This window comes from Chanodichthys erythropterus, chromosome 5 (genome assembly GCF_024489055.1).
Source record: "Chanodichthys erythropterus isolate Z2021 chromosome 5, ASM2448905v1, whole genome shotgun sequence".
Classification (NCBI taxonomy): domain Eukaryota; kingdom Metazoa; phylum Chordata; class Actinopteri; order Cypriniformes; family Xenocyprididae; genus Chanodichthys; species Chanodichthys erythropterus.
The window spans coordinates 33,019,017-33,039,483 of record NC_090225.1 but is presented as its reverse complement, the minus strand read 5'-3'; the positions used below and the strand labels follow the sequence as shown (position 1 = coordinate 33,039,483).

At 38.0% G+C, this 20,467-nt stretch overlaps 1 protein-coding gene across 1 annotated transcript in view; it reads left to right on the top strand.

The window, feature by feature from the left end:
• eys (eyes shut homolog) overlaps nucleotides 1-20,467 on the top strand; it is a 300,156-nt gene that overhangs the window by 232,040 nt on the left and 47,649 nt on the right. Inside the window, exon 37 of the mRNA XM_067386962.1 lies at nucleotides 17,482-17,590. Coding sequence (XP_067243063.1) covers nucleotides 17,482-17,590 — 109 coding nt within the window. The remainder of the gene's footprint in view (nucleotides 1-17,481; nucleotides 17,591-20,467) is intronic.

Here is a 20,467-nt window from a genome sequence, read left to right as displayed (position 1 = left end):
ACTAACTGATAAAAGACTATTTATTAGGTGCACTGAAATGAATAATATTAATATACTTCAGTCAGGACCACTTAAGTCAAAAATTACAAGAGACAAAATTTAGTCAATTTTTTATTGGCATATTTGCTAAAGTTACAATTTGGCAGTATGGCTCTGTTCTAAATTCCCCGTCCTTTCATGAGCTCCATGAAAGCCAAGACCGGGAACAGCAGCAGCTTCTAGGGACAACCTCCCATTTTTTAACTGGGAGAGCAGCAGAAAATCCCCCTATTGAGAACAGAGCATGCATCAATGACAACAGAATGACACTGATTAAGTTATACACAAGTTTGAGGAGCTGGGGAGGAGGTGGGTTGCAAGCAGCATGCAGTGGAAGCAGCCAAGCAGGCAGAGAGACGGAAGCTGCGTTTAAGTAATGCGCCTTATTTTAGAGTTGCCAATGGAGTCCATAGAAATTGGATCAGCTGATATGGGTGGGGTTGAAATTTGAGAATCAGCTGATAGCAGAGCTTGACTACGAGGCCTGCCTGAACTAACACTGACGCTTAATATCATCTGTGCATGAGGTAGGGCCTTAAAAACATCAGCCAACTGTTTACGTGATCATCGCGTAAACGATTGGCCCTCTGGCTTGTCAATCACTGCCATGACGTTCCTTGTGTGGGACATGCACGGCTGCGCGCTCCAGTAACTTTCCACACTCCACAGGCGCCGTCAGGAGACAGGAGTAACAACTGCAGATTATGAGTTACCTGCGGTGAGTCCGACATAATGAATCCACTAACACGACACAGCGAATGCCTGTTGTAAACACTCGTGTTCCAATACTCGTGCACGAGTTTTGGGAGGCTTTCCCTCGAAATGAGCTGTGAAGGAGGGGGGCTGTTCTTACGCATGCGCTCATTTAAAAAACTCACTAACAGTCTTTGGATTCTCAGTCAACAAAAAGATCCTCTTTAGCACCTTTAAAGGGAAAGTTCACCCAAAAATGAAAATTCTGTCATTAATTACTCACCCCCATGTCGTTCCAAACCCATAAGACCTTGGTTCTGTGGAACACAAATTTATTTTTGATGAAATCCGAGAGGTATATGACTAATTCGAAGACAGCAATATAATCACCACTTTCAGTGTCCAGAAAGGAAAATAGTCCAAGGTTCAATGGTTCAACCTTAATTTTATGAAGCGACGAGAATACATTTTGTGCACAAAAACAAAATAAAAATAATGACTTTATTCAACAATTTCATCTCTTCTGTATCAATCTTTTACGCTGTTTATGTCCAGCGCTTCCAGGTTCTATGTCAGAACGCTGAGTCATTATTGGCCGGCTCCTGCATCAGCATCACACGCATACAGTGTGCTGCTCACATGTTTTCACTTCATAAAATTAAGGTTGAATCACTGCAGTCATGTGGACTATTTTAACAATTTCTTTAGTACCTTTTTTTGGACCTTGAAAGTGGTGGTTTAATTGCTGTCTATGGAGGATTTAGATAGCTCTCGGATTTCATCAAAAATATCTTAATTTGTGTTCTGAATGAAGGCCTAACGGGTTTGGATGAGGGTGAGTAATTAATGACAGAATTTTCATTTTTGGGTGAACTAACCCTTTAATATCAATATGCAGATTGAGTCATTGAAATTAGAAGTTGTTGTACACAGTAATGTTTTAGCTGTATTACTGTATATACAAAGCCTAATGTCATATCCATATACAGTATGCACCCTGTCCCTGACCCCCGAACACTGACATGAGGGTCTAATCTCCTCCTCCTGTCAGACGGTGAGAATTAAACCTGGCATTGTCGATATCAATAATTCTGCCTCTTGATTTTGAGGTCATCTCTCTGGGTCTGCTGGAGCTGTGAAGATCTGATGAGATCAGGCGTTGTATGGTACTGGATCAAGGTCAGCCAAGTGGCACTTAAGCAGAATTTTAATGCAGCTGGAAGAAACGTGGCTCCTTTCATTAGAGGAGAGAGTCTGAATGGCACGTGATTTAATTATTTCTTTTTAATTACCGTAAATGAGTTGGCATTTTTATGTGTGTGGTGTGCTTGTGCATGGCCAAGAGTACATAGAGATCCTGTTATAATTAATGGGTTTGGCTAATCTAGATACATCTGTACAGAAAATCAATCATACAGCTCTGCAATCTCATTAGACAAACATGGGCCATACCTTTTTTTTATTTCCGCTTCAAAATTACCTGAGGTACACATAGAAATGATTTACTTAGTCTGGTGTGGAAAAAACTTGACTGGCCTGCATAAAGCCCAGACCTAAACCACCTTTGGGATGAATTAGAATGCTGACTGCCTGACCTCTTGTGTCTGAATGGGAGCAAATCCCTGCAGCCATGTTCAAACATCAAGTGTAAAGCCAAGGAGGGCTAACTCCATAAATATTGAAATGAAATGCTTCACAATCATATATGAATAAGTCCTTCCTGTGACTCAGATTATGCTTTTTATAATCTTAAACTTGTTGTGGGGATTCCTTTCATCTCAGGTTTTGCATTACCTCAGTGTAAAGGGTCACTTGAAGAATCAGGCTCTGGAGAAAGTAATGTGAATCAGTGGCCACTGATTATATATCTGAAGAACTGAAGAGCAGTGCAGGGACTTTAAAATGCATATAGGTCTGTGTCAACGGTCTGTTTGGCGAATGTTCTTCAGCACTTGAGATGTCAATGTTTATATATGAGGCTGACAGAATTATAGCAACTGTTGAAGAATGATTGAAAACCTTGTCAATTGTCTCAGTTAACTGAAACATGTCACGTTGCATCATTATTTATGGATTACTTGTTCATTTATCATAAAGCTGGATGGAACAAAGCACCAGCAGCAATAAAATTAAATTCAGCATGCCTTTTACAGTTCAACTGTTGAATATGATTTGAATTATAATGGAAAGAAATTGGAACAATGATTCATGCTTAAAGGGTTAGTTCATCCAAAAATGAAAATTCTGTCATTAATTACTCACCCTCATGTTGTTCCACACCCGTAAGACCTTCGTTCATCTTCGGAACACAAATTAAGATATTTTTGATAAAATCCTATGGCTCAGTGAGGCCATTGACAGCAAGATAACACTTTCAGATGCCCAGAAAGCTACTGAAGACATATTTAAAACAGTTCATGTGACTACAGTGGTTCAACCTTAATGTTATGAAGCAACAAGAATACTTTTTTTGCGCCAAAAAAAAAAAATACATAACGACTTTATTCAACAATATCTAGTGATTGGCGATTTCAAAACACTGCTTCAGGAAGCCTCGAAGCTTTTATCAAACTGTCAAAGTCACGTGATTTCAGTAAACAAAGCTTTGTTACATCATAAGTGTTTCGAAATTTCAATGTTCACATGACTTTGGCAGTTTGATACACGCTCCGACCACTAATTTTAATCAAAAGATTCGTAAAGCTTCAAAGCTTCTTGAAGCAGTGTTTTGAAATCGCCCATCACTAGATATTGTTGAATAAAGTCATTATTTCGTTTTTTTTGGCGCACAAAAAGTATTCTTGTTGCTTCATAACACTGTAGTCACATGAACTGTTTTAAATATGTCTTTAGTAGCTCTCTGGGCATCTGAAAGTGTTAAAGGTGCCCTTGATTCAAAAATTGAATTTACCTTGGCATAGTTGAATAACAAGAGTTCAGTACATGGAAATGACATACAGTGAGTCTCAAACTCCATTGTTTCTTCCTTCTTATATAAATCTCATTTGTTTAAAAGACCTCTGAAGAACAGGCGAATCTCAACATAACACAGACTGTAATAACAGTCGGGATCATTAATATGTACGCCCCCAATATTTGCATATGCCAGCTCATGTTCAAGCCATTAGACAAGGGCAGCCAGTATTAATGTCTGGATGTGCACAGCTGAATCATCAGACTAGGTAAGCAAACAAGAACAAAAGCGAAAAATGGCAGATGGAGCAATAATAACTGACATGATTCATGATAACATGATATTTTTAGTGATATTTGTAAATTGTCTTTCTAAATGTTTTGTTAGCATGTTGCTAATGTACTGTTAAATGTGGTTAAAGCTACCATCGTTTCTTACTGTATTCACGGAGTCAAGAGCCGTCACTATTTTCATTTTTAAACACTTGCAGTCTGTATAATTCATAAACACAACTTTATTCTTTATAAATCAATCCAACAGTGTAGTATTAGCCATTAGCCACGGAGCACAGTCAAACTCATACAGAATCAAATGTAAACATTCAAATAAACACTGTACTTATTTACCACCAGATTTAAAGGGGCCGCGTACCCTGAATCGGCTCATTTATAATGATGCCCCAAAATAGGCAGTTAAAAAAATGAATTAAAAGAAATCTATGGGGTATTTTGAGCTGAAACTTCACAGACACATTCAGGGGACACCTTAGACTTATATTACATCTTTTTAAAAAAAGTTCTAGGGCACCTTTAATTATCTTGCTGTCAATGAAGGCCTCACTGAGCCATAGGATTTTACCAAAAATATCTTGGGTGAGTAATTAATGACAGAATTTAAATTTTTTGGGTGAACTAACCCTTTAAATATTTTTTTTTGACGATTTTTGCCTTTATTGTGACAGGATAGTATAGAGTGGACAGGAAGCGAGATGGGAGAGCGCAACAGCGCTATATGTCTGCGTTGCCCACTAGGCTATCGGCACCGGCAATGCATTTTTGTTTTTCGGTATGAAATACTCCCAAACGTGTGGTAATACCTTAAACATTAGATAATGCTACTAATCAATATTTAAAATCTAACCAGTAGAAATGTTTGTTAAATTTATATCTGACACAATATTTAATGAATTAACTGTCTATTCATGAACCATGATGGAAGAAAAACATAATTTGCCAGAATGCTCAAATGGATTCAGATATTCACATCAACATTTCTTTTTTATAAAATTATTAATATTGGACATTTTGTTGTGCTGAATGGCAAAATTAAAATGATTTTTTTTTTTGGGGGGGTGGGGGGTGGGGGGGGGGGTCTGAATAGCTGAGATAAAATATGTATTTTACCTTAATTAGTAAACATATATGTATATATATAATTATCATTTTCAAATCTCATTTTCACAGATTTTGCAAGGGGTTCACATACTTTTTCATGCCACTGTATATATATATATATATATTTTTTGTTTAGTACTGTCCTGGGTAAGATATTTTACATAAAAGATGTTTGCATTTAGTTCACAAGACAAAACAATAGCTGAATTTATTAAAATAACCCCATTCATAAGTATGTGAACCATTGAATATATATTTATATATATATATATATATATACAGCTTCTTCAATCCGATCTCTGAACTGAAAATGATTCTTATGTTCTAAATATACTCAACCCTGTACTGTTAAAAAATTCACTTGGATTTACTTCTGGTTCATTCATCACAGCGTAAACGAAAGGTCAAGATGAGTGCATTGCTTTGTTGAAATACAGTATCCCACGCAGTGAGCTCTGCTCTAACTTGCACATTTTGTCAAATTCAGTAGTTCATCCAGTATTACATTTGTGCAGAAACTCTAGTGTACAGAGCACTGTATACTACATAATGCTAAATAGTAAAATGTATGTGCCTCACTGTACATACTGATTACCTGCCATATATACCTGCCGTTTATTATTTGTGCATGTTTTTGTTTTAGAGGTAGAGTGGAAGTGATCCACTCTATTATGGTGTTCATTTTGTTCTGTTCTATCTTGCCCTTTTGTGTTTGCTGGCCCATGATGCACAGTTCTGTTCTGCATGACACTGTGCCACTGTGACAAGCAAATTTCCCCTCAGGGATCAATACATTTCTATCTTATCTGATCTTACTCAGCTCACATAAATTCATATCAAGTGACAAGTGGATGGGTCGACTGCGCAATATACCACCGCTGCATCGCTTCAAGAAAAGATGGAAGGAAAACTTTAGTCCAAACTTTTTGATCAGTCTTCCTAAACTGCTGATCTAGATTTCAGACATCAAAGCACGCCTCTGAGTTTTAAAGAAGTTTGAAACTTACACCTCATTTTCCCTCTCTCCCATTTCTGGGAATAACATTCTGTTGTGGATGTTTGATGTATTCAATTCACTTGAAGAACAATCTTTTATTCATACGTTGATCTTATTAATTCATACTTTGTGAACGCAGTTTGACTGTGCTGTTTCTGAGCGGTCCGGCCCTCCTCTTCTCATTTCTGCCTGCTGGATTATTTCTTTGGCTTTTTTTTTCTTGTTTAGGATAGATATACAGAAAATAAGCAGTATACATTGCTGCTGGCTTTTTTTGAACAAAAATACTATTATCAGTCGACATGCTCTGTAAACTGCATGGAAGGTTACCTGTTTAATGTGGTCTGTTGATCTTGCATATGTATTGCTGGGGGCTTTTCAATGTTGAGTTTGCTTTAATCTAGTGTAGTACTGGACTGCGCAGCAGACAGGTTAAATTAGGTTAAAAGCTTGCGGTGGTGGCGTATTGTTTACTCTTTGAGTTCCTCCAAGTCTGTTGCCAGTGTTCATATGTCTATGTATGTCTGCATATATTGTCAGATGCTTCTGCTGCGATTGGCTTTCAACCAAGTCTGCTGTGCGAGTCATTTCTGTTCACACAAAGCCAAAGGTCAACAAGCGTGAGACGTGGCATTACACAGCCTTCTGTCCTGTTCTTTATTGCACATGAACTTTTCTGTCCCTAGCACATATTATTATTTAAATGTATGCCATTTATTCCTGGGGAACTACTGCTGGTTTTTCTTTAAAAAAAGGAAGCATTCTTAATGTGGCTGCTTTGTGGATCAATGCATTAGATCTGCAGATATTTTTGCTTTTCTTATTTCTTTCCCAGCAACTGCTGAGACCCCATTTTTATGCTGTATATTCTGATATGTTGAATTTGTTTTTTACTTTGCTTATATTACATTTAAGACCTTGAAATTACTTTGAATATGAAATACATCAAAAACACAGGCAAGGACATGTACTCAAACATATTTGGATGAGCTAATTTTCAAAAAAAAAAAAAACCTACATGCTGGACATTTGCTGGTGGCATCAGGGGGAAGGACGTTATAGAGGGATTTTATGTTGTGCAAGATGAGTCATCAGTATTTTTGCCCCATTTTCCTGGAAAAGATGGGCTGCGCTTCAATTTATGTAGACCCTACACAAGTGAATGCTGTTTCCTACTCATAGGAGTAGGAGTCCACTTCATCCATATATATATATATATATATATATATATATATATATATATATATATATATATATATATATATATATATATATATATATATATATATATATATATATACAGTGGTGTGAAAAAGTCCCCTTCCTGATTTTTTGTTTTGTTTTTATTGCATGTTTGTCACACTTTAATGTTTCAGATCATCAAACATATTTAAGTATTAATCAAAGATAACTGCATGTTGTGTTTACTTGTGTTTTTTATTATGAAGGGAAAACAAAATCCAAACCCACATGGCCCTGTGTAAAAAAAAAAAAGTGCTTGCCCCCTAAACCTAAAAACTGGTTAGGCCACCCTTAGCAGCAACAACTGCAATCAAGCGTTTGCAGTAACTTGCAATGAGTCTGTTACAGCGCTGTGGAGAAATTTCGGCCCACTCATCTTTGCAGAATTGTTGTAATTCAGCCACATTGGAGGTTTTCAAGCATGAACCGCCTTTTTAAGGTCATGCTACAGCATCTCCATAGGATTGAGGTCAGGACTTTGACTAGGCCACTCCAAAGTCTTCATTTTGTTTTTCTTCAGCCATTCAGAGGTGGACTTGCTGGTGTGTTTTGGATCAGTGTCCTGTTGCAGAACACAAGTTTGCTTCAGCTTGAGGTCACAAACAGATGGCCGGACACTGTTCTTCAGGATTTTTTGGTAGACAGCAGAATTCATGGTTCCATGATAATTTTCTTCAAATCTTCCAGTTACAGAGGGTTTCCAGATAGCGGATCCACAACAGCTTTGGCGGCCTCGCTCTGTTATGTATCATCATCATTGTCCTGCATTCTCATTGGTTTGTTGGCATATGGGGGATTTCATGCGCAGGGAAAGCTGTCTGCGAATCGCTCACCCAGGCGGAAAAATGTGCTGTTGCTCCCAGATCTCAATCACTGAAAATCACATTGCATTTAATACAAAACTAGACTAAATCAAGTGGGGGAAAAAAGTCAAAACTGGAACTGTTTTCATAGTAAAAACTGTTAGTTTCTGCAATAGTACCTAGCAGAATTACAAAAATACAGCAAACAAATAAGGAACACACTTTATTAAGTCTTTCCCTTGATTTACTAAATCATGTGCATGATTTACTATTTTGTTCCCTAGAGTTGCTAAATCATGCGCACAATTTACTATTTCGTTCCCTCGAGTTGCTAAATCGTCCACATGATTTAGCAAATCAAGGGAACGAATAAGTAAATTGTGTGAACGATTTATAAATTGAGGGAACGACTCATGAACAACCATCACAAAACCAAAACACGGTCGTAGATCGTTCAGGGAACCACACACAGTATTAAGAATCAGTGGTTCACAAACTTTTGAGCGGGTTGTTTTTATAAATTCAGCTATTTATGGACTATATGTAAACATTTTTTTTTATGTAAAATATCTTACTCAGGACAATACTAAATAAAAAATAACATGCATATTGTTTGATCCCTGTTATACACATTTTCACAGATTCTGCAAGGGGTTCACAAACTTTCAAGCACCACTGTATAAATACTATTGGGGATTGGAATGATTGGAGATTTTTAAAGTCTACTCACTGTCATCATATTTTCAATACAGCTGCTCTTGAAATGTTTCTTTCATGCATGCTTTGAAAATATACCAATTTTCTGAAAGTAATATTTGTGTCTGGCAGGCTGTAAGCATTGTTATTTTTAATCAGGAAAGTAGTCAGACTCCTCATCTGGAGCAGCGTCTCAAAGCCGTAGGGCGCGCCTGTAATTTGGGTCTGGAAGATCAGCTGGAGACATGACTAAGAACACAGGCTGCCCAAAATAACTGAAGCCTATTCAAGTGAGCTTGTTATGCAAAAAATGGGTTGACACTTTAATGCAAGAAAGTCAGTGCAGCTGGTTGAGTGAGTCTGAGGGGCTGCGCCTGTCTTTATCGGCTCCCTCAGTGGGGGTGATCAAGGGAGCCATGTTATCTACCACCGGCCTTTGGCGCGTTAGTGTGGCTCTCAAAAAGCAGGCATGTGGGAACAAAGCTCTTCAATTCAACGTTCATCTTAGGTTGCTTATGATGCCACCGTCAGTTTGAGCTATTGATATGTTTTGGACAATGTGATAAAAATGATCAATGAGTGGCAGCATTTGTGACTCTTAATTGCTCTCATTCAGATGAGGAGCAGTAAAAACAGATCTAAGTGGATGCGTGAATGAATGCAAGAATTGTAGACCTGTTTAACAGCCCTTAATTAGCATGAACATATATTTATCTGTACATTCTCCATGAGCCAACAGAGAATTGTGTTGATGGTGTTTCCATGTGCTGAGATTATCACCCATCATATTGCCGCTTGTTATTATTTCTGTTCCTGTTGGACTTGCAATGTGGCACGAACTAAATGTCCTCTCTAATTTCTGCCTTTGTTTTCACGTCCACTAATAAAGAAGCAGCAGTGTGTGTATATGTGTGTTTGTGTGTGCGTGTGTACTGCAGGGCTGCAGCTTCATGATGTTTTACTGCCATCTGTTGCCAGTACTTTATACATATTTTGTAGTTGGAGCAATAGAGGCCCTGCGATGCTCCACGTCTCCCAGCATCCATTAGTGAACTGTGGCATGAACTGCAATAATATTCAGCTCTTAGATTTCATTGTTGTTGAACGGCAGCACTTGTGTGTGTGTGTGTGTGTGTGTGTGTGTGTGTGTGTGTGTGTGTGTGTGTGTGTGTGTGTGTGTGTGTGTGTGTGTGTGTGTGTGTGTGTGTGTGTGTGTGTGTGTGTGTGTGTGTGTGTGTGTGTGTGTGTGTGTGTGTGTGTGATGTCATGATGTTGCATCAGGTCTGAGTGAGCCAATGTAAACCCTGTGAGCCAATAATTTTAGTCAAATATAAAGGTAAAAAACACATCTTTTTAAAATAAGGCTTTTTAGCAGTATAGAGTGCATTAGCGCTGCTGCTGTGCTGGTTCTGGAATAATTGAATCCATTAATTTTTCCCATAGGGATTTTAAAAAAGTCTTTGTTAAAGAGTTATAAGGCATGAACCAAGACCTACTACGAGGTGAATCAAAAGTATTTGAAAATCTGACAAAAAGACAAAGGTACAAGATTGTGTACTAAAGAACTTTAGAGAGTTCCCTCTACAATCCCATGAGGCATTGTGAACAGCATAAAATTAAAAATGATGCAAAACATAACACTACAATTTACAAATGTTGCTTTTTTTTATATACACTATATATGTATATATATATACACACACACACACAAACATTTAAGTATTTTAAGAGTGTAGGGAGATCGACTCGATTACGCCATTTGTGATTTGCAGTTCTTCGTGGCAGTGGGTGGAGCTAACGAGATCTTTTGCTGCGTGTTGCTTTTTTCAACTCTCTGATTGGTGAAATTTCCCTGTCGAGAAAATTAATGTAGTTTTTACTTCCGGAAACCAGTTGTTGCACTCTATGGCCCTGTGTACACTACTGCGTTTTAGTTTTAAAACGCATACGTTTTGCTACGGTTACACCTGTCGTTTACACTATGCCAGCATTTTCGAACCTCAAGAAATGGAGACTTTCGAAAACGCTGCAGACCCCATTTTAGTTTGAAAATGCCGGGGTGGTATTTCGGTATAAACGGACCAAAACAGAGACTTTTGAAAACAATACCATGGCTGCCCATGTTCGCTCTGCATATCCTTGACGACTGTTTAAACGATAACATGGAGACTGAACTGCAATTTTTGCTGGCTTTGTTGTAATATTTAGCAGGCATTGTGCAGTTAAACTCTGCATTTTTTAATACTGCAGCTACCTACATGCGCAAGAGGCAGCTGTTTACACTTGTACATGCATGCCCAGTGTGCCTGAATGGTCATGTGACATACATTTTCGGCTGTGTAGTGTCGAAGGAGATTGTTTCTGAAACGCTGTGGAAACGTCAGTGTAGACGAGGATCGTTTTCATTTTAAAACACCATTTTAAAATTAAAACGCACTAGTGTAAATGGGGCCTATAGGTGGAGGAACATAGTAAACGGCAATATAACAAATATTAGAAACTGCATGACAATGCCATGGCAACCATCCACAACAACCTATCATTGTGGTTATCAATTTTGATTTAACCAGACATTGTATATTATAGGGAGATAAGAGGGTCTGTATCTCTTACCATTGGATAAACCGTAACTGCTAACTTAATCACGTGTGGAACCTCTCAGCCTATCATGTAATGGCAGTGAAGTCAGTCGCAACATTTCATAGTCTGCCTTCTCTTCAAAAATAAATTTTTATCAAGCTAAAATCTACATATAGTTCCCAACGAAAGTATTGTTTAGTGTAAAACATTCTGAAGATTGGCAAACAGGCTGTTGATTAATTAAATGATTAGCTTTTTCCCTACAAAAGCTGTTTAATTAGAATAGTGAAGCCTCTCATCCATTGACTTCCATTCAAAAAACAGCCTCTGGTCTCCTTCCCTGCGTACCGTGGGGGGCGGAGCGTTAGCTTTAGCCATTACGCTTTTTTGGCTAAAGGTTGCAGGCTTGCCTTCCAGTGGCTTTGATTTAACTGTCATTTAACAGAATAACTAAGGCCCCGTCCACACGGAGATGATTTTTGGTGTATATGCAAAAAATTTGTATCGGATAGGCGTTTATGTGCATGCTCCAAGTCTTATTCTCTGTTTTTAATGTATCTCTGTGGCAGAATTACAGCACCACATACTGGTCTGGTATGTATATTACATCGTTTTGAGCCGGTTTCAGTGGTTTCGTGTTTACGCAGATATTTCTTGAGACGAGGAAAAAAAAGAACGGATAGGGAAAGATCTGGCTTCGTTTTCATGGGGCCTAAATGACAAGAAGAAGAAAAAAGTGTTTATTTTAAGTTATACAATTTTGATGAGGCATATTTTTATGGACTATGCTAGTGTGCTAGTGTACATTACTGGTCACATTATTCACTCATATCAAGATTTACAGTTTATTTATGTCATTTCATGCTAAATGTATTTCTGCCGAGTTCTAATAAGTTTGTTCATGGTTTTTAAAACGACATATCAAATGAACATATCAAAACTGATTTGTTACTTGCCGTTTCTAATCTCAGATGGAAAGTAATAATTTTATTGTTTGTCCCTGGACTTTTGTGTTACTTCCTGTCTTGAGTGCCATGCTGTAGTCCTATGTAGTTTTTCCCCTTGATTGTCTTTCCCAGGTGTGTCTTGTTAACTTATCTTGTTAAGCTTGTTTGCCCCAGTGTATATATAGCATAGCCCTTGTGTTTGTCTTGATGCCTTGTCAGCTGTTGTAAGTGTAATGGTTGCTTCCGGTCCTGTTTTCCTTGCTGGTTTTTTTTTTTTTTTTTTGGTTCTGTCTCACAATTTGCATATGCCCTTGAGTGCAAAATGAGTCATTAGTATCTCCCCAGAACAGTTTAGTTTATTTTTTGAAAAAAGGAGAAAAAAAAATGTGTGCACACACACACACACACACACACACATATAGATAGAATCAGTTAAAGTGATTTCTGAAGGATCATGTTACACTGAAGATTGGAGTAATGATGCTGATAATTCAGGAATAAATCACAGGAATAAGATATATAATATAATTAAATTAGTTTTTTTCAATTGCTAACAAGCATTTACTGATACTTAAATTACTTTTTTCTAAACTCGTAACACAGCAACACACCTACATCACACACTTAGCCAAATAGTTAATTTTCTGCCCAAAACCATATTTTGTTAAATAAACAAAAACTCCACATTTCAAAATGCTAAAAACCTTTTCAACACATACTTACTCTATCAAAACAGCAAACTTGATTCAAAATAGTCGATCTGTCAAAACATAGCACTAGTTTTCTATCCAACATGAACATATAGTCAGTCAAAGTGCAATGACTGTCAAAATACTTACAGTTTATGGCATTATGAAAACTGCATTACTTGTCATGTTTCGGTTCTACCTGCAGAAAATATGAAATCCATGGTTTTTAAAATTCAGTTTCCTTTTAATGCATGTGAGCCATTCTACAATTTTGGTTGAGTTTTTGAACGTGTGCATTCTTGGCAACAGAAGTGAGTCATTATTTTATAGAATGTACAGTAGAAAAAGAGGAGAATAAGAAGAAAATAACAGAATTGCTCAGGGCGGCTTACTGGTCAAAAGTGCAGAACTTCAGTTGCCCCCTTGGTTGAAATCTCTTTCTGGGGTTGGGTGTGTGGTGTTGATGTTGCCCCCATAGAGGGTGGGATGGTGTCCCCTTGGTAGCTAGTGCCCTATGCAGACCACATATTTTATAATAATGGAACAGTGGTAGTGGAATTGTCGTAGTATAAAGCTTTTACTAAAATGAAAACATGAAATTGCTGCCATTGATTAACAACAAATCCAACATACATGGTCTTTGGTTATTATGAAAGCTTTTTTCCACCACAGAATAAAAAAGCATAAAAGGTAATTGTGACTTTTTATCAAAAATATTTTTTTTATTTTGCAGTTGTGAGTTATAAACTAGGAATTGAGAAAAAAAAAGTCAGAATTGTGAGATAAAGTCACAATTACCTTTTTTTATTTTCTATTCATAGCAGAAATAAGCTTTCATAGGTTCCACATGTGAAAGGGGGGAAATCATAGAGATGCACAATCCAGCACACATTCTTTCGCACATACATCATCTCCTCTCCTCCTTCATCTATTCCTCTCCCTTAACCAGATATTATTTTTCTCTCTGCTCCTCTGTGTTGTTCTTCATACACACTGAACAAATCCGATTCAAAGAGTCCTATATGCGTTTAGAGTTTTGAAAATGTGACTACAGATTGGACAAAAGTATGTTAGCAATTAAAAAAAAAACTGTAAAATAGAAAACCGTTTTTATAAATTGTAATAATATTTTAACAATATTACTACCCAAAACTTTTGAACAGTAGTGTATAGACTTTGTGCTTTTTGAGAAACAAAAGTTTTCAATTAAAGTAAACAGATAATAAGATCTGACTGAGACTCCCACATGACGGAGTTGTGCCCTTTCTCTCTCTGTAAATAAGCAGTGTGCTCATTCTATTCCCTCAGGACTGTATCCACGTGTCCACTAGAGCTCATCAGAAAGAATGACACCAGTGCCCAGTTAGATCATCACAGACATGCTCAGCCACAGCACTGCACTAGATGTTCCTTTAGATCTTTTTAATTTGCGCCTAGAGAAATATTAGCTGTCTTTGCCATTTGGTAGCATGTAGCCATTTAAGATTGTGTCATCTGCCGCACTTTATAAAGTGACATTTAAATCCTTTTTAACATCATTTTTGTATTGTCCAGCATAAATGTAGTGTGAGTGTTTGTGAAATGTTTTTTTCTCTTTCTCTCTCTTTGTTGTCTGTGGTTCATTTGATGTAATGCTTTACAGGGACAAACTCCTGTAGATCTCAGTGGGTGCCATTTAACTAGAAGAAAACAGTGACATGGTGAGCTGGGAAAGAGTTTAGTTTTAAACACAATTGCCCACAATATTGCTTGAAAATAACGTGCCGTTGGTTAAAAAGATAGTCTCATCCCCAGTCTCGCACTGTATGGTTGAGACAATATTATAGTGTCTTCTGTTGTATGGAAAATATATATCTTTTGTGTTAAGAAATGACATCATTTTTTAAATTAAGTTTGACAGAGAGATTGAGAGTGGCTCTTGAAGGACCAGCACCACATCCTCTTGTACCATTGTTTGAAGAATTCATCTTCCAGAATCTGGAAAAAGTTTTGGGAGTTCATTTTTAGTCCATTTCCCATCCTGAAAAGTCTTGCAGATATGTAAAAAAAACGATCTTCCAAAACTTAAGGTGATGATACACGGGGCAACATTTTGAGCAATGTTGCTGGGCAATGTTGCCGTCAACGGGCAACCTGATGAGACACAGGGCAACTAATAAGGGCAACAGACAGTTGGCAGTAACTAATCAGAGAGGAGCAAATCTATTGCCAACTTTTTGGGTTGACGCATGACAACATACTAGCGTAAAAAGATAAAAGTTCACACTCTTTTTCTCCACTCCACTGCTGCTGAGAGGGCCGCCATCTTGTTTGAATTTTTTCTGAAATCTCCGAACCGGTCATGTGATCGGCTGCTAACATTCTGATTGGAGGATCTCAAAAAATTGCCCACGACCGATCTAACGTATCCAGATATATATTTGTTGCTCATTCTCAGTGGGAAAGTGCCCAAGTAACGTTGCTCGGCTACATTGCTCAAAAAGTTGCCCCATGTATCATCACCTTTACTGCCAGATTCTGGAAGATGAATTCTTCAAACAGTGGTACAAGAGGATGTGGTGCTGGTCCTTCAAGAGTCACTCTCAATCTGTCTGTCTAGCCTATAAAAATCTTCATGTATTTTATAACACTTCAGCTTGTGATTCTTTTTAAGTGGGGGTCATTTTTTTAGGATTCTTCACCTAACCTAAGTCTCTGAGATCCTGACACCTTGCACTTCTGGAGACTCCAGGTAGGTTGCAGTTCTGGAAAATGGTGGCGCTGGAGACTAAAGGGTTCCTGATGGTTTCACACTTAATTCTTCACCTTAATTCTTAATTCTTTGTGGTTAACATGTGTCTTTACAATTAACTTTACAATTTCTAGTATTGCATTAGTATTGCGTCCTTCTCATGTGCATTTAATAATTTTGACTTTTCAGTCTGAGTTAAGTCTCTTTTTTGGCCCATTTTATCTGTAAAAGAAAACCTGCCTATTAATTATGCCCACCTGAATATAAGGCGTTTTTTCATTTCCAGCCTTCATGAACAATTACATAGCACTTATAAATGATTAAATACAAAATTAATAGTAGTTATTAAGATCGATGTGGTTTGGATTTGGTAAAATGTGCCTGGAAAAAAATATATGATCAGAAAGTCAACTTGCCTAATAATTCTGTACACAGTGTAGGTGGCTAACGATGCTTTCGGGAAACGCACCCCAAAGCGTTACTGACAGACTGGGAAGAGATGTGCTGCAAAAATGTTAAATATGTGAAAAATTATGTGTTTTTGAACATTTAAACATGAAAACTTATTGTAGTACACACCAAAACAAAAATCAAGAATTGTAAAAGGGCATATGGTTACTGTATGTTCATGCATTTACCAATGCTGAAATCATCATATCATATAGGACACATTGAACCTGATGAGAAGTCTCTATAAATGCAAACAGCTGTCCAATGCACCTAAAGTGATTATCGAGCCATGATTATAATAATTAGTACCTCATAACATCCCGCTACTTGGACTAATATCAGAATATTAAAGTCGTTGCAGGAGCCTTGGCGAACAATCGAATCAGCTCAAGTCCTTATGTTCAGGATTCATCAGCAATACTGGTTCAGCGGCAGGCTGTCAGTCACGTTGAATTTCCTTCTCGTAGTCACGATCGGGCATTAATTTGTCAATCTGTATGCAGAGCGACTCTTATAACTTCCCCAGTGTTGTAATTAGTGCTACCTGAAGTTGTAGGGCTTTGATTGCCTTCAGGGAGGTGTCCTGCAAGGCTGTTTCAAATTAGCATGAGGGCAATCGCCCTGATTGCTCGCATCTGGTCATTAAAGGAGAGGGGACTTTTTCTCCCCCCCTTGCCCTAAACCCAACATGGACTGAAATCAAATGCTGATGCTCAAATAAGCAAGTCTTAAGTTTTTCAAGTGCCTGAAAGAGCTGATTGGACAGCGAGAAAATCCATGACTTTTGCGTATGGATGCCAATTACATGTAGTTTTCAGTGAGGACGGTGATGTTTTTGCAGAATAACAGTTGGATCACGTCAAGCCACAGTTGAAAGCTTTATGGGGGAGATTGCTGAAACATTCAGCAGCTTTTACTGTTGCTTTAGGTTCCTGAAATGGATTATTTTTCAGCCCGTGAGCAGGGAGGAGCTGTGTTTTGACATTTTGAGATGATTGAGAAGATATGTTACTGGAGTAGTAAAATAGGAAAGGATGGATACAGAACACAAGCCTGGAAGATGAATATTTTCACTTTGTGTGAAGGAGTTTGAAATGATTTTTGTTTTCTTTTTTTCCCTCCGTGGAGTGGCCTAGTAGCAGCCCAGAACTCCCCTCACCAATTTGTGTAGTTTTTATGCTTAAATGGATTTATTGTGAATGCTGCAATATCTATTGAGATTTTCCTTCCTCCCTCTCATGCCCCGTTTCTGTCTTACTCTCTCATTCTTGATCTGTATTCCCTCCTCTTTGTCTCTCTCTTATAGATATGCATTGCCATCTCTTGACAATGGCTGGCTCTGTATCATTGAAATAGCTGTCGCTAATGGAACTGCTAATCGGCAGCAGAAATACATGGATGAGCCTTTGTCAGAGGTAAACCTGCTTCTACATTGAATCATTTGAATGACTGTGACAGTCTATGTTTTATCTATGAATTATCTGATTTACTTTACCCATTCTACTGTCATTTTTACCATCTTTTTTTTATAAAGATTGCAGTATAAATAGCCTTTTTTTTTTAATCACAAATTATAAGGATGGATGGATGGATACAGTGCTCAGCATAAATGAGTACACCCCCTTTGAAAAGTAACATTTTAAACAATATCTCAATGAACACAAAAACTATTTCCAAATGTTGACAAGACTAAGTTTAATATAACATCTGTTTAACTTATAACATGAAAGTAAGGTTAATAATATAACTTAGATTACACATTTTTCAGTTTTACTCAAATTAGGGTGATGTAAAAATAAGTACACCCCATGACAAAAACTACTACATCTAGTACTTTGTATGGCCTCCATGATTTTTAATGACAACACCAAGTCTTCTAGGCATGGAATGAACAAGTTGGCGACACTTTGCAGCATCTATCTTTTTCCATTCTTCAAGAATGAGCTCTTTTAGAGACTGGATGCTGGATGGAGAGTGATGCTCAACTTGTCTCTTCAGAATTCCCCATAGGTGTTTGATTGGGTTCAGATCAGGAGCCACTGAATCACTTTCACCCAGTTCTTCTTCAGAAATCCAACAGTGGCCTTAGATGTGTGTTTAGGATCATTGTCATGCTGGAAAAGTACACGACGACCAAGTGCACGGAGTGATGGTAGCACCTTATCTTTCAGTATAGAGCAGTACATCTGTGAATTCATGATGCCATCAATGAAATGCAGCTCCAGACACCAGCAGCACTCATGCAGACCCACATAAGGACACTGCCACCACCATGTTTCACTGTAGGCACCATGCATTTTTCTTTGTATTCCTAACCTTTATGACGCTACACTGTTCTGAAGCCATCAGTTCCAAAAACATTTATCTTGGTCTCATCACTCCAGAGTATAGAGTCCCAGTAGTCTTCATCTTTGTCAGAATGGGCCCTGGCAAACTCTAGATGGGCTTTTTTGTGCCTGGGCTTTAGGAGAGGCTTCTTTCGTGGACGGCACCCATGCATGCCATTCCTCTGCAGTGTACATCGTATTGTGTCACGGGAAATAGTCACCCCAGTTTGACTTTCTACTTCTTTAGATAACTGCAGTGAACGTGCATGCCGATATTCTTCAACCCTTCTCATCAGAAGACGCTCCTGTCCTGTCTTCTAACTTCTGTGAACGACCTGGATGTCTCTGTGAGATGGTTGCAGTTCTTTGTTCAATTCTTGTACCACTTTTGCTACAGTATTCTGACTGATAAGTAAAGCTTTGCTGATCTTCTTGTAGCCTTCACCTTTCTGGTGTAAAGAAATTATTTTCTCTCTCAGGTCTTGTGACATTTCTCTTCTATGTGGTGCCATTGCTGACAGCATGAAATGGAAAGGGGTTTTAACACCATTTTATAGTCTAATGTCTGCTGGACACCTGTGTAATGAATAATTAGACTCACCTGTGGTTGAATTCTTGTTAAATTAGACATTTGTAGTCTAAAATTTAGCTTTGATCCAGAGACCTTCAGTGGGGTGTACTCATTTTTGCATCACCCTAATGTAACGAAATGTAGCGGTTATTAATCAATTTATGGATGAAATATGAATATAATAATTCATAAGGTTATGAATAAATTATGATTCATATATCGACCCAATGGGGAATTAAACATATATTGTGAATCAATTACAACGAATTATAATCAATTACATATATGATTAGTTCTGGTTTAATAATTATTTAGAGAAACTGCTCGTTTGTCCAGCAAACTAAGTCCCTCACAGAATATTATAAGCGGAGTTATTCTCTGGCCATGAAAATAACTAAAGCATAAAGCGATCGAAAAAACGTTAAAGTGACTTGGGTTTTCCGCTGAAAGAACAAACAGAACAATCGAGCATGAATAACGTTTTAATATATGCAAACTACGAATACAGAGGTTATACATCTAAATATATATACAAGAAAATACACACCTATGTACAAGAATAGAAGTAGAGAAGGAAAGAGAGAGAAGGCAAGTAGCAAACTCACAACCAGTCCTAAGCCAGCACGGAAATCAGTTTCATCATCTAAGATTGAGAAACGGCAGTATACTTGCATTGGTTGCGTGTGTAGAATTTCAGGTTAGCGCTGGTGCAGTTCGTTGGCTTCCTCCGTTCAGCGGGAAGGTTTGAACTGAGGACGAGAGTGAGTTTCGCTGGAAGATGGCGATCCCGAAGCTGAGCGCGATGACAGCGCGTGGTCACCGGAGGGGTCCGGGAAAAACGTGCACGAGATGCTCGTGAGACAATCGGGAGAGAACACACTAGAAATTGTGCGTCCTTGCTTTTATGACAGATAAGCCGACACACCTCCTTGAGGTGGGGTAGCCAATAACATGGGTGCAAAGTTGGCGGGAAAGCTTTTCCTTTGTTTGGCCTCACGACTTAATCTGCATGATTTATGACTCTCAGATCAGATCTCCGAATGGAGTGCGTTCTTCACAGTATCATTAAACACATAGAAAAATGCATTTATCAGCGGTGTGACATATCTCAGTGAATAGCTCGTGTCCGGAGCTTTACGGAGAGACCAAACTCGATAGGTCAGAAAGGCATAGGAGAGAAGTTATGGTTTACAGACAAAATTATATCGTTAAAATGCACACTAGCACAAATACACTCATTTAAACACTAGGAAACATGCATAGGCCCTAAAAATATATGAAATATATATTTCAGCATAGTGGTAGTTTACAAATACAGTTGAAAATGTATGATTGTGTGTTTCTGTGTCTGTCTGTGTGTGTGTTTTTGTGTGTCCCTGTGTGTGTGGGGTGTT